Source organism: Eumetopias jubatus, unplaced genomic scaffold, assembly GCF_037043125.1.
Source record: "Eumetopias jubatus isolate StellerSeaLion01/CBP00866 unplaced genomic scaffold, mEumJub1_p1.0 scaffold_2, whole genome shotgun sequence".
NCBI lineage: Eukaryota > Metazoa > Chordata > Mammalia > Carnivora > Otariidae > Eumetopias > Eumetopias jubatus.
This window is the reverse complement of record NW_028274808.1, coordinates 20,978,618-20,991,820: the sequence shown is the minus strand read 5'-3', so window position 1 is coordinate 20,991,820 and position 13,203 is coordinate 20,978,618. Positions and strand designations below refer to the sequence as shown.

General features: G+C 38.5%; 1 protein-coding gene across 2 annotated transcripts in view; it reads right to left on the bottom strand.

Annotated features, from left to right (window-relative positions):
* Positions 1 to 9,666, bottom strand: part of MTUS1 (microtubule associated scaffold protein 1) — a 112,684-nt gene extending 103,018 nt beyond the window's left edge. For both annotated transcript variants that reach the window (XM_028099811.2, XM_028099813.2), the window contains exon 1: positions 7,579 to 9,666. In XM_028099811.2, the coding sequence (XP_027955612.2) occupies positions 7,579 to 9,666 (2,088 nt within the window). The remainder of the gene's footprint in view (positions 1 to 7,578) is intronic.
* Positions 9,667 to 13,203: the final 3,537 nt, after the last annotated feature.

The window sequence follows — 13,203 nt, the reverse complement described above, 5'->3', positions numbered from 1 at the left end:
GCCATTCCCTTCCGGCCTGCAAAGTGCTTAAAGTGAAAAATCTGCAGCTAAGAATAGTCTATCTAGCAAGGCTATCATTCAGAATAGAAGGAGAGATAAAGAGCTTCTTAGAGAAATAAAAAGTAAAGGAGTTCATGACCACTAAACCAGTCCTACAAGAACTACTGAAGCAGACTCTTTGAGTGGAAAAGAAAGAAAAGTGAGAGTATGAAAAGTAGGAAATATAAAATAAGTAATAATATAAGTATTTCTTCAAAAAACAGTCAAGGGATTCACAAAATAAAAGGATGTAAAATATGACATCATATACCTAACACACAGTGGGAGAAGTAAAGAGTGGGTTCAAACTCAAGCGATCATCAACTTCATATAGACTGCTATATGCAGATGTTACACAAAGCTAATGTTAACCACAAATCAAAACAAACCACTAACAGATATACAAAGAATCCAAGAACATCACTAAAGAAAGCCAGCAAACCATGAAAGAGAGGAAGTGAAAGGTCAGAAAAAAACTATAACCACCACCACAAAACAAGTAACGAAATGGCAATAATCTGTCAATAATCACTTTGAATGTAACTGGACCAAACTCTCCAATCAAAAGCTATAGAATGACAGAGTGGATTAAAAAAACAAGACCTATCTATATGCTACCTATAATAGATTCATTTCAGATCTAAAGACACATGCAGATTGAAGGTGAGGGGATGGAGAAACATTATGCAAATGGAAGTCAAAAGAAAAAGCCAGAGTAGCAATCCTTTCGTTGGAAAAAAAAAGAGACTTTAAAACAAAGACTGTAAAAGAGACAAAGAAGGACAGTATATATAAATAAAGAGGACAAACCAACAAGAAGAAATAACAATTGTAAATATTTATGCACCCAACAAGGGAGCACCCAAATACATAAAACACTTAATAACAAAGAAACTAATTGATACCAATACAATAATAGCAGGGGACTTTAACACCCCACTTACATCGATGGACAGATCATCCAAACAGAACATCCATAAGAAACAATGGCTTTGAATGACACAATGGAACAGATGGATTAAACAGATATATTCAGAACATTCCACTCTAAAACAGAATACATTCTTTTCAAGTGCACATGGAACATTCTCCAGAATACAGCACATATTAGGCCACAAAACAAGTCTCAACAAATTCAAAAAAAAATCAAAGTCATAGCATGCATCTTGTGTGACCACGACACTATGAAACTAGAAATCAGCCATAAGAAAAAAACCTGGAAAGAGCAGAAATACATGGAGGTTAAATAACATTCTACTAAACAATGAATGGGTCAACCAAGAAATCAAAGAAGAAATAAACTACATGGAAACAAGTGAAAATAAAAACACAATGGTCCAAAATCTTTGAGATGCAGCAAAAGCTGTTCTAATAGGGAAGTTTACAGCAATACAGGCCTAGCTCAAGAAGCAAGAAAAATCTCAAACAACCCTAACAACCTAACCTTAAACCAGAAGGAGCTGGAAAAAGAACAAACAAAACCCCAAACCAGCAGAAGGAAGGAAATAAAGAATAGGGCATAAATAAATGATATAGAAACTAAAATCTCCAATAGAACAGATCAATAAAACCAAGAGCTCTTTCTTTAAAAAGATCAACCAAATTGATGAAACTCTAGACAGCGTCCCCAAAAAAGAGTAGCGTCAAATAAACAAAATCACTAATGAAAGAGGAGAAATAACAACCAACACCACAGAAACACAAACTGTAAGAGACTATATGCCGATAAATTGTGAAAAATTATATGCCAATAAATTGGACAACCTACAAGAAATGGATACATTTCTAGAAACCTATCAAAACTGAAGCAGGAATTAGAAAATTTGAACAGACCAATGACCAGCAAAGAAATTGAATCACTAATCAAAAAACTCCCAACACAGTCCAGGACCAGATGGCTTCACAGATGAATTCTACCAAACATTTAAAGAAGAGTTAATACCTATTCTTCTCAAACTATTCCAAAAAATAGAAGAGGAAGGAAAACTTCAAAATTCAATCTATGAGGCTAGCATTACCCTGATATCAAAACCAGATAAAGACACCACACACACACACACACACACACACACACACACACAGAGAGAGAGAGAGAGAGAGAGAGAGAGAGAGAGAGAGAGAGAGAGAGAGAAAGAGAGAACTACAGGCCAATATCTCTGATGAATATAGATGCAAAAAGCCTCAACAAAACACTAGCAAACCAAATCCAGTAATACATTAAAAAATCATTCACCACAATCAAGTGGGATTTATTGCTGGGATGCAAGGGTGGTTCAATATTCACAAATCAATCAACATGATACATCAAGAAGACAAAAGGAAACAAGAGGAAGGACAAAAACTGTATTGTTTCTATAGACGCAGGAAAAGCTTTTGACAAAGTACAACATCCGTTTGTGATAAAACACCCTCAACAAAGTAGGTTTAGAAGGAATATACTTCAACATAATAAAGGCGATATATGAAAAACCTACAGCTAACATCATACTAAATGGGAAAAAAACAGAGCTTTTCCCCCTAAGGTCAGGAACAAGGCAAGAATGTCTACTCTCACCACTTCTATTTGACATAGTATTGGAAATCCTAGCCACAACAATCAGAAAAGAAAGAAATAAAAGGCATCCAATTTGTAAGAAACAAGTAAAACTTTCACTATTTTCAGATGACATGATACTATATATAGAAAACTCTAAAGACTCCACCAAAAAAACTACTAGAACTGATAAATGAATTTAATAAAGTTGCAGGATACAAAAATCAACGTACAGAAATCTGTTTCATTTCTATACACTAATAATGAAGCAGCAGAAACAGAAATTAAGAAAACAATCACATTTACAATTGCACCAAAAATAATAAAATATCTAGGAATAAACCTAACCAAAAAGGGGAAAGACCTGCACTCTGGAAACTATAAAACACTGATGAAAGAAACTGAAGATGACGCAAAGAAAGGGAAAGACATTCCATGCTCATGGATTGGAAGAAAAAAATGTTTAAATGTGTATACTACCTTGGTGGGAATGCAAGCGGGTGCAACCACTCTGGAAAACAGTATGGAGGTTCCTCAAAAAGTTGAAAATAGAGCTACCATACGATCCAGCAATTGCACTACTGAGTATTTACCCCAAAGATACAAATGTAGGGATCCGAAGGGGTACGTGCACCCCGATGTTTACAGCAGCAATGTCCACAACAGCCAAACTGTGGAAAGAGCCAAGATGTCCATCGACAGATGAATGGATAAAGAAGATGTGGTATACATACACAATGGAATATTATGCAGCCATCAAAAGGAATGAGATCTTGCCATTTGCAACGATGTGGCTAGAACTGGAGGGTGTTATGCTGAGCGAACTAAGTCAATCAGAGAAAGACATGTATCATATGACCTCACTGATATGAGGAATTCTTAATCTCAGGAAACAAAGTGAGTGTTGCTGGAGTGGTGGGGGGTGGAAGGGATGGGGTGGCTGGGTGATAGACATTGGGGAGGGTATGTGCTATGGTGAGCGCTGTGAATTGTGCAAGATTGTCGAATCACAGATCTGTACCTCCGAAACAAATAATGCAATATATGTTAAGAAAAAAAAAGAAGAAGAAGATAGCAGGAGGGGAAGAATGAAGGGGGGGAAATCAGAGGAGGAGATAAACTATGACAGGCGATGGACTCTGAGAAACAAACTGAGGGTTCTAGAGGGGAGGGGGGTGGGGGGATGGGTTAGCCTGGTGATGGGTATTAAAGAGGGCACGTTCTGGGCGCCTGGGTGGCTCAGTGGGTTAAGCGGCTGCCTTCGGCTCAGGTCATGATCCCAGGGTCCTGGGATCATGCTCCCTGCTCAGCGGGGAACCTGCTTCTCCCTCTCCCTCTGCCTGCCTCTCTGCCTACTTGTGCTCTCTAATAAATAAAAAAAATCTTTAAAAAAAAAAAAAAAAGAGGGCACGTTCTGCGTGGAGCACTGGGTGTTATGCACAAACAATGAATCATGGAACACTACAACAAAAACTAATGATGTAATATATGGTGATTAACAATAAAAAAATTTAAAGAAAAAAAATGTGTATACTACCCAAAACAGTGAAAAAATACCAATAGCAGGGCACCTGGGTGGCACAGTCAGTTAAGTGTTGGACTCTTGGTTTTGGCTCAGGTCATAATCTCAAGGTCATGGGATTAAGCCCCACACTGGGCTCCTCACTCAGCATAGAGTCTGCTTGAGATTCTCCCTCTCCCTTTGCCCCACCCCCTGCTCGTGGTTTCTAATAAATAAATTAAAAACACACACACACACACACACACACACTTTTTTTTTACAGAACTAGAACAATTCTAAAATTTGTGTGGAACCACAAAAGACCCTGAATACCCAAAGCAATCCTGAAACAGAAAAACAAAACTGGAGGTATCATAGTTCCAGACTTCAAGTTCTTCTGAAAGCCTGTGGTGTATGAAGCAGAAAGGGCCAGGATTCCAGTCAGGAGCCCTTGGTTTGAGTCTGTTTTCCTACTTAGCAGCTGTGTGTGTTTTAAGTAGCCTTTCTGAAGCCTTTAAATGTGGCTAACAACTGGCCCATTGTTGTTGGAAATAGTGAATGACAATGCATACGCCACCAGAATATTACAGGGAAAACGTAATGACATATATATACAAAACCTGAGCAAAGTGATCCAGAGCAGGCATCAAGAAAGGATCAATTCCTTCCCCTTCAGGTGATTCACTGCTCCTTTAGCTAACACACTATCCCACTTACAGAACCTCTGTAATAGGTAGCTACATTCACCTTCTATCAAATTAAAATCAAAATCCTTCCTCCAAATAAGAAACTTTCTGAAGTTTTGGATAAACCCTGACCAAACAACAGTGAGACTGTGGGCAACTTAATAATTCAGTAAACTCAGGGGCACCTGGGTAGCTCAGTCGGCTAAGTGTCTGATTCTCGATATTGGCTCAGGTCATGAATGGAGATCGAGCCCTGCGTTGGGCTGCATGCTCCGCGGGGAGTCTCCTTGAGATTCTCTCTCTCTTCCTCTCCCTATAACCCTCCCCCCACTCACATGTGCACATGCTCTCGCTCTAAAATAAATAAATCTTTAAAAAAAGGGGGGGGGGGCACCTGGGTGGCTCAGTCATTAGGCATCTGCCTTCAGCTCAGGTCCTGATCCCAGGGTCCTGGGATCGAGCCCCGCACTGGGCTCCCTGCTCAGCGGGAAGCCTGCTTCTTCCTCTCCCGCTCCCCCTGCTTGTGTTCCCTCTCTGACTTTGTCAAATAAATAAAATCTTAAAAAACTCAAGGCCTAATTTAGCCCCAGACCAACAGGGCACAACGAAAATTAACATCCTTTCAGCACTGTCTCATCAAAGATCAAGGGCAGATTTAGAACCTTTGGGTACTGCTTAAGTGACCAAGAAATGGGAGTTTGAGTCAGCACGAAGCAATGTTCACTCATTCAGCTCTCTGCAGAGCCCGTGGCCTGCGATGGTTTGCCCTGTCCCTTCCCCCAAGATAACGTGAAAATATGTAAGAGGTGATGGGATGCCTGAGTGGCTCAGTCGGTTAAGCATCTGCCTTTGGCTCATATCATGATCCCGGGATCAAGTCTGGCATGGGGCTCCCTGCTTAGCGGGGAGCCTGCTTCTCCCTCTCCCTCTGTCTGCCACTCCCCCTACTTGTGTGCTAGCTCCTGCATTCTGACAAATCCATAAAACCTTTAAAAAAAAAAAAATGTGTAAAAGGTGAACCAGCGCTATTGGAGGGAACTGCATTTAAGACATGGGTAAAGAATGAGGGTTTTTGTTTTGTTTTAAACCATTTGATTAGTGTCTGTGCTGAAAATATGGGAATCCTAAGCAAGATTCCAGAAATGAAAAGTGCTTCTTCCCCAAGATATCCTGGGATCCATTTCAACCCGATGATTCTATCACCTGGCTCCAATAGGAGCCTGAAAAACAGCTTTATGCCTCATGTGTATAGATCGAAAGCCTAAGATTTACTCAATGCACACAAAAACTTTTAATTTCAAAGTTATACAACCAATTTATATGTATGGCAAATGTTTTTTAGAGAAACTTTATGCTCGTTTTTTCTGGCAGTTAGACGTCGACACATGACGAAAGCCTCCCGTAAATCAAGGAGGAATACATGTATTGTTTTTATGTATATCTATAAACACCAAACTAAGAATGTTGATTAGAATTACCAGAGGTTATAATTTCACTTGGCAAAATATCAAATTATAAATGACATAAAACAAGTTCCCTATGTTTGACTTGAAAAGAACTTAAAAATCGGAGTTTTGAAATAGGCATTGGCATTCATTTAGGCATCACTGTGGGGGTACCATTGTTCCCCCAAAGAAGTTAGAAAAGCCAAAACATCTCTAAACCCATACAGCTCAGGAATATCCAGGGTTTCCTAACTTATCTCCTAAAAAGGACCTAACAATTGCCTCACATACCCTCAAAACACTTCTAAAACAGCCCTTCAACCCTTTACTCCACCTTACGTGCTTCTTTCCTCTCAGACAGGAGCCCTCCACAGAGAACGCAGACGTCTCACATCTGCCTTCCTACCTGGAGCCCAGCTCCATTCCTGGCCCCGAGGACAGAAGCCCAAGGAAAGCCTAGGTAGGGCCAGAAGTCCATGTTAAGACCCTACCGTGAAAATCAGTGCTAAGGACAAGTACACAAAGCCCCAGAATGGTCTGACCAACATTTTTAAAACTCAGAAAACTAGTTTCTACATACTGTTGACAAAAATATAGGTATGTTTATAGAAAAACGATCTTTAAACTGCATGTGAATTTTTTGCTTAGATGGAACTATCTAGTCTCCTCCTCCCCCCTACACACACACACCCCAAATATGTGACAGGTGCTATAGACAACAGACTGAATAAAAGGGGTTTGTTTATTTTAACATATCCGGAATCAATAGGTTAGGGCTACAAGAGACCTCAGACTTCTACTGGTCCAAGCCTTTCACCTCTGGGTGTCAAAGACTATTTGACCAAATGCACCTTGGCTGATCAGAGGCAGAATCTCCAACCCCCCTTTTCACAGGCGAGGGCTCCGCTTCCCAGAGCAGCTTCCTCCAGAAGAGACCAGGAGTTATTTTTATGCTGATACTGTTTACTAGCTCTCTCCAGCCCTACCATTTCTTAAATGTGGCCCAACACATTTTAAAGTTCATAAACAAACCTTTCTCTTTTTCCTAAGTGCAAAATATAACCGCATGTTTAACTTCAAATAACTAATTATACCACAATATTAAAGTAACTTGTTCTTTCATCTTATTAAAAGGAACATTGGTATGCAATACAACATACTGTATTTTTCCCCATGTTATCCTATATTGTAACCAATTAACACTCTAAAGTGTGCAACTTACAAGACAAAGAATAAGTGAATAATATATTAACACCTGAAAGCAAATTTGCACAGCTAGGTCTGCAATATTATTGACTATTTGTGTTAATCAATGGCTAATACATCTCTCAGCTTCCTCCACCCTTCCCCAGAACAAGCAAAAATCTCACTTACCAAAAACAGAGAACCATATTCAAAGGTCTCATTCATAATTTCCTTCTTTAGCTCTTGCTTTTCCATAGGTGTCCCATTTTCTTTTTCACCCTTTTCAGGGCTAATCCTATCGATGCTGGAAGCATAGGTTATTTCCAAACATCCTGTGCTTTCCATTTTAACGGGGAGTATGTCTTTGATCTTCTGAAAAAAGGTAGCCACAGACCCAGTCTCACATGCTGAATTAGAACTTGCTTTGTCAACATCTTCCTGATTCGATTTCATGGCAGATGTTGTTCTTGGAACCTTGTGTGAAGCATTTTTAGAATGAGTTGTAACATGCACAGCCTGGCTGGTAATGAGTTTATTAAATTGCTGCTTATGCATCTTGTTAATTAGGATTTCTGCTTTTGTATCCGCATTCAAGTCAGACCTTGGTGTTTTGCTCAAAGCTGTCAACTGTCTTGAGGAAGACCCTGATGAGGGTGATGAGGCACTGCTTAACTGAGGTCTGGGTGTGACCTTTGATAAAGCAGGGTCTTTGGACTGCAATACTGGTCTAGACATAACTTTTGCCTTGACATTCTTGAAGTTTGGTCTTGGGTAGCTTATAATTTCGGTTTTTCTAACTTTGCTGCCTACAGGGGTATTCATTTTAGTTGTCAGTTTTCCTAGATTAGGTTTAGACATGTTCACAGGTGCCCCCTTCAAGTTTGGTAAATTTCGAAGCTCTCGATGACTCTTCTCCACTTTACTACATTTCTTGGTCCCTTCAATTGGTGAAATAGAAAAGGTTGCATTTGGGGAATCTAGGACTGGCGTTGACATGCAAACTGGGTTATTTGTGCTAATGACTATATCATTTGCATCCCAACTCAGTTCAACTGATGAAGCCATCTTTTGTCCTGGTGGGCTACTCAGTATCAATTCAGTGGTACAATTTTGGGTTTCCAAATCCTTTTCATTAGAGGCATTTTGTGTGTCTTCAGCCACAGTGACTTCGTGTTCTGGGTTCAGCACTTGGGCTTCATTTTTATCAAAAGCTGGCCCCAGTAAAGGGCATTCATCATCTATAAGACAATTGGACACTGTTTCTCTTAGATTTTGGCCCATTTTCTCTTGCCCATATGAGCTCTGTGAATGTGTCTCACTATTTGGTTCAACTTTAGATAAACAAAAGAACTCTTGTAATACAGACCCATTGGGAACATCCATGCCCTCAGAAACTGGCGTTTGAGCTTGTATCTCTTTTTCTCCAACCAGTTTTTGCTGTGACCCATCTGTGTAGTCACTGGTGACCTGTCCTGAAGAATATGGACACTGAGTGCCAGTATCTGGAACAACAGTATCAGTTTGCATCACATCAGAAAATGCTGTGTAAGTTGTGTCTTGAGCCTCTGCTTCTGTGGCTTGTGGGTTTTCAAAGCTGTCTCGATCATAATTTGTATCTCTCACGTGTATGTTATCAGAATGCAAAGATGTATGAATGGAACAGGATAAAGATGGATTTCCACTCCTCGTGCCGGTTGGCTGCCGATTTCCAGAGGTATGCAAAGACTGACTCTTTTCAATAGCATGATGTGTTATAAAGGTGCAGTTAACATGATCCACTGTCATGTCAAATGTTTGGTTTAGCTCCAAGGCGGTAGGATAGTCTGTATAGTGCAAATCATCATTGTTGGGTTTCCACACAAAAGGCAGAGATGTCTCAGCACTCTGGTCCTGAAATGATTCCAGGGAATGACAATTCTTAGGCAGGTACTTGGGCTCCTCTGTATTTAGAACATGTGCACAAGACTGAAGTGTGGAATCTTTATGGATATCGAACACCTCCTTACCAATCAACTCACTTGAAGACTTCTGCTGATCAAGTACTTCCACACACTGAGGGGTTAAAGCAAGATTTTCATCAATATCCACAGCAGAGTTGGTTTCATAATCAACCACCATTTCATCTGGCTTGGCAGAATTCCAATTCACATTATTGGTTGAAGAGTTTTGTGTGTGTGGTGATTTTTGGTTGTATGCATATGTGTTTCCATTTTTATCACTGATAAATAAGGATTGCAGTTCATCTTCTGTCTTGTCATCTGAATTATCATCATTCATCCTGAATCTTAACTTTAAAACTCTGCCATCTTATTTCTTCTTGAAATCCTTTCAAATGAGAGGAAAGGAAAAACCGTCCCAAGTTTTAGCACAGTTGAAAGTTTCTAAGATGCTTTGAAGTTGTAATGATTTGTTGTTCCCTGGAAGAAATAAAATGATCAATTCAAGTAAGTATTAAAATTAATAAGTCACTGCTTGATTAATTTCAATCACTTTATTTTTGTATTTGGAACATATACCTGTGGATAGGAGTAAAGATATCCTTAGCTCAAGTGTCACCTCCTTTCAAAGACGCTTTTTTATTTGAGGGAATAGGGCAGAAGACAGAGACACTGCTAAAATTGCCCCTGTGACTGACTTCACATCTGAGATACCGCCTCCATATTCCCATTGATTCTTATTTGTCAGACGAGGGAAGGAAGTTCCGTCTAACAACAGCCTTTCCTTCTTGTTGGTTAACCATTGGTGCTAATTTGCTGAGGACAGTCCCAATTTATGCCTGTTGTTCCAACATAATTAGTAATAATGCCTTTTCATATTCAGAAGGGTCCCTTACTGTTTCCGTGGAGAGTGATTACTACAGACCTGTCAAACACAACAAATGAGCTGAAGATCAATGAAAAGAGAAATGCCAATGCCTTGTTTTCATTCTCTTTCTTGAACATATTTCAAAGTTGAAAAAAAAAAAAACTTGATTCTTAATGGTTAAAGTGGTACTCTATTGGAAGTCCCTAAAAATGTTAAACTACATGACACAGGGTTTCTACTCTCAAGTACCTACTAAAGAGAAATGAACATATGCCCACACACTTGTACAAAGGTACATGATTAATAGAAGCATTAGTCATAATAGCCAAATAGAAGTCAATGTCAATTAACTGGTAAATAAGTAACAAGATGTTACTTATTTACCAATACCCATACAACAGAATTAACAATCGGCAAAAGAAAAAAGATGGAGTATTGAGAAATCTACAACCTGGATACAGTGTTACAACTTAAAAATATTATACTAAGTGAAAAAAGCCAGTCATAGAAGACTACCTATTATGTATTATATTTACATGAAATGTCCAGAATAGGCAAGTCTATGGAGACAAAGTGGATTAGTGATTCTCTAGAGCTGAGAAAGGGTATGAGGGAAGGGAATGAACAGTGATGGCTAATTAGGATGGTGTTTCTTTTGAGAGTCATGAAAATGTTCTGAAGATTATGGTGATGCTCGCACAATACTATAAATATACTACTGAATTGTACACTTAAAAAACATCACTGAAAACAACCCATTAAAGCTTTCAAATCCAATGATTTTTGCAAATAACTAAGACTTGATTATGCTTTTGGGCAAACTGAAGTGCTTAAAAAGGTCCTGATGCTCGAGAGGACTGCAAATAAGTCATAGACATACGTTCACTGGAACTGAATTTCTAATCCTGGTATTAATGTCAATCAGAGGTCACTGTTCTGTCCTAAAGAAATAAAACATGCATGAGGGGGGAAAATGGCATTCTGTAACCCGTAAATTTGTGAATTAAGAGATCTCATTTTTCCATTTTATAATCCTCTCTCTGTAATCAAACTTCAGTAACCTAAATACAACAAGAAGAATAGGAACCATGGAAGAACTGAAAGGATCTGTATCTTCACTAACAGTGTTCTGTGTGTTTCTGGCCATGCATCCTGAAACCAACCTTTACTGGGGGGGAGAAAAAGGCTGCAATGTTCAGCTCAATAGCATGAATGTGTGCATATCACACACACTCAAAAGGAGACTGAATCCTAAAACAAGGCTGTATGATTTATATACTGATGGAAAATATCAATTACTTATTGTTTTTCCACCATAGGTTTTTTTGTTTTGTTTTGTTTTTTTAAGATTTTATTTGAGAGAGAGGGAGAGAGAGCCTGACTGGGGCTCGATCCTGAGCCAAAGGCAGATGCTTAACCAACTGAGCCACCCAGGCGCCCCTTCCACCATAGTTCTTAAGTGAATAAACAAATCACTGAAGTAATAGTTGTGTGGCTACCACCTTAATAAAAGTTTTTCTGAGACACAATTTTTTTTATTCCTGGGGTATAAAATATGCTTAAGCTAAATACTGAAACCGGGAAGTATATTTATTCATTTTTTAGACTTACATGTGTGAAATATAATTTCAAAAAGCAGTAAATATGTTACACTTGTCTGTTTCCATGAAAGTCAATACTCATTTAAGAGATTCTGGTATAAAAAGATATGAGCACTGTAAACAGAAGCTTTTAATGGAAATCAGAGAAGTCATTTGTCTACGTAAACAGTCATTAGATTCAGTTAAGGAGTTTTACTACCTGAGCTCCTTCTTCCAAAGTACATAAAAAAATTAAAAACAAACGAAAAAAACCTCTGATAAAAACGGAATAAAATAAATGGTTCATATGTCAAGGCATTTCAAGTTATTTTTAAAATAAACAAATAGGGGGTGCCTGGGTGGCTCAGTAGTTGAGTGTCTGCCTTTAGCTCTGGTCATGATCCCGGGGTTCTGGGATCAAGACCCACATCGGGCTCCCTGCTCGGCCAGGAGCCTGCCTCTCCCTCTCCCACTCCCCCTGCTTATGTTCCCTCTCTCGCTGTGTCTCTGTCAAATAAATAAATAAAATCTTTAAAAAAAAATAAGTAAAATAAGTGAACAGAATACAAATGTTTAATAGGATACGGACATTCTACATTTTTTTTTTTACGTTTTTCTCCTTCATAAATAACACTCAACATTTTTGCAATCTTTGACTACCTGTGATTATTTCCTTTGGAAAAACTTCCTAGAAATATAAGCATAACCAAGCCAAAGAAATGATTTTTTTAAGGCTCTTGATCTAGTTTGCCAAACTGTTGGGTGAAAGGGGAAGGGGAGGATTCCTTATATATACACATTAATATATGCACATAATAAATATATGACCTGAGTTTTTTACTTTTAAAGTTCATGTATTTTATTCAGCATTTTTCCAGATTATAGTATAAAAACATTTCTAATAGTTGTGAAATTCCATTGAAGTTTAAGTGTTTTAGATTTACAAGTCAGTAGTTTACGAAGAGTAATGAAAATGTAAAGAACCCATTGACCACTCCAACTTTCACATGACTGCTTAGTATACTTGGTTTATGATTTTTTTTTTTAATTCACAAAAAACAACCAAACCAGGTGAGTAAAGCTATTAAAAAAAAAAAAAAAAAAAAAACCACCAAAAAAAATGCAATGAGAAGTAGTACTTCAGGAGAGTTTTGATAGGGAATGAATTTACAGAAGTGTTTTCTACCTTAGTAGCTAGGAGTAAAGAATTGTGGTACAAAGATTTAGATACTAAAAAATTCTTAAGCTTATCAGTTCCAGAAATAATTGGAAGATCAACATTCACCAAAGAAAACAACAGCTTCAAGTCATCACTATGAAGATAAAGCCATGGTCAGGAAAGGGTTATCAGGATCCCCTCAGGAACTTTGTCAAAAAAGTTGAAAGTCAGCCATTTTGTCTGATGGCCAATTTCATCCCTCTCCCACTT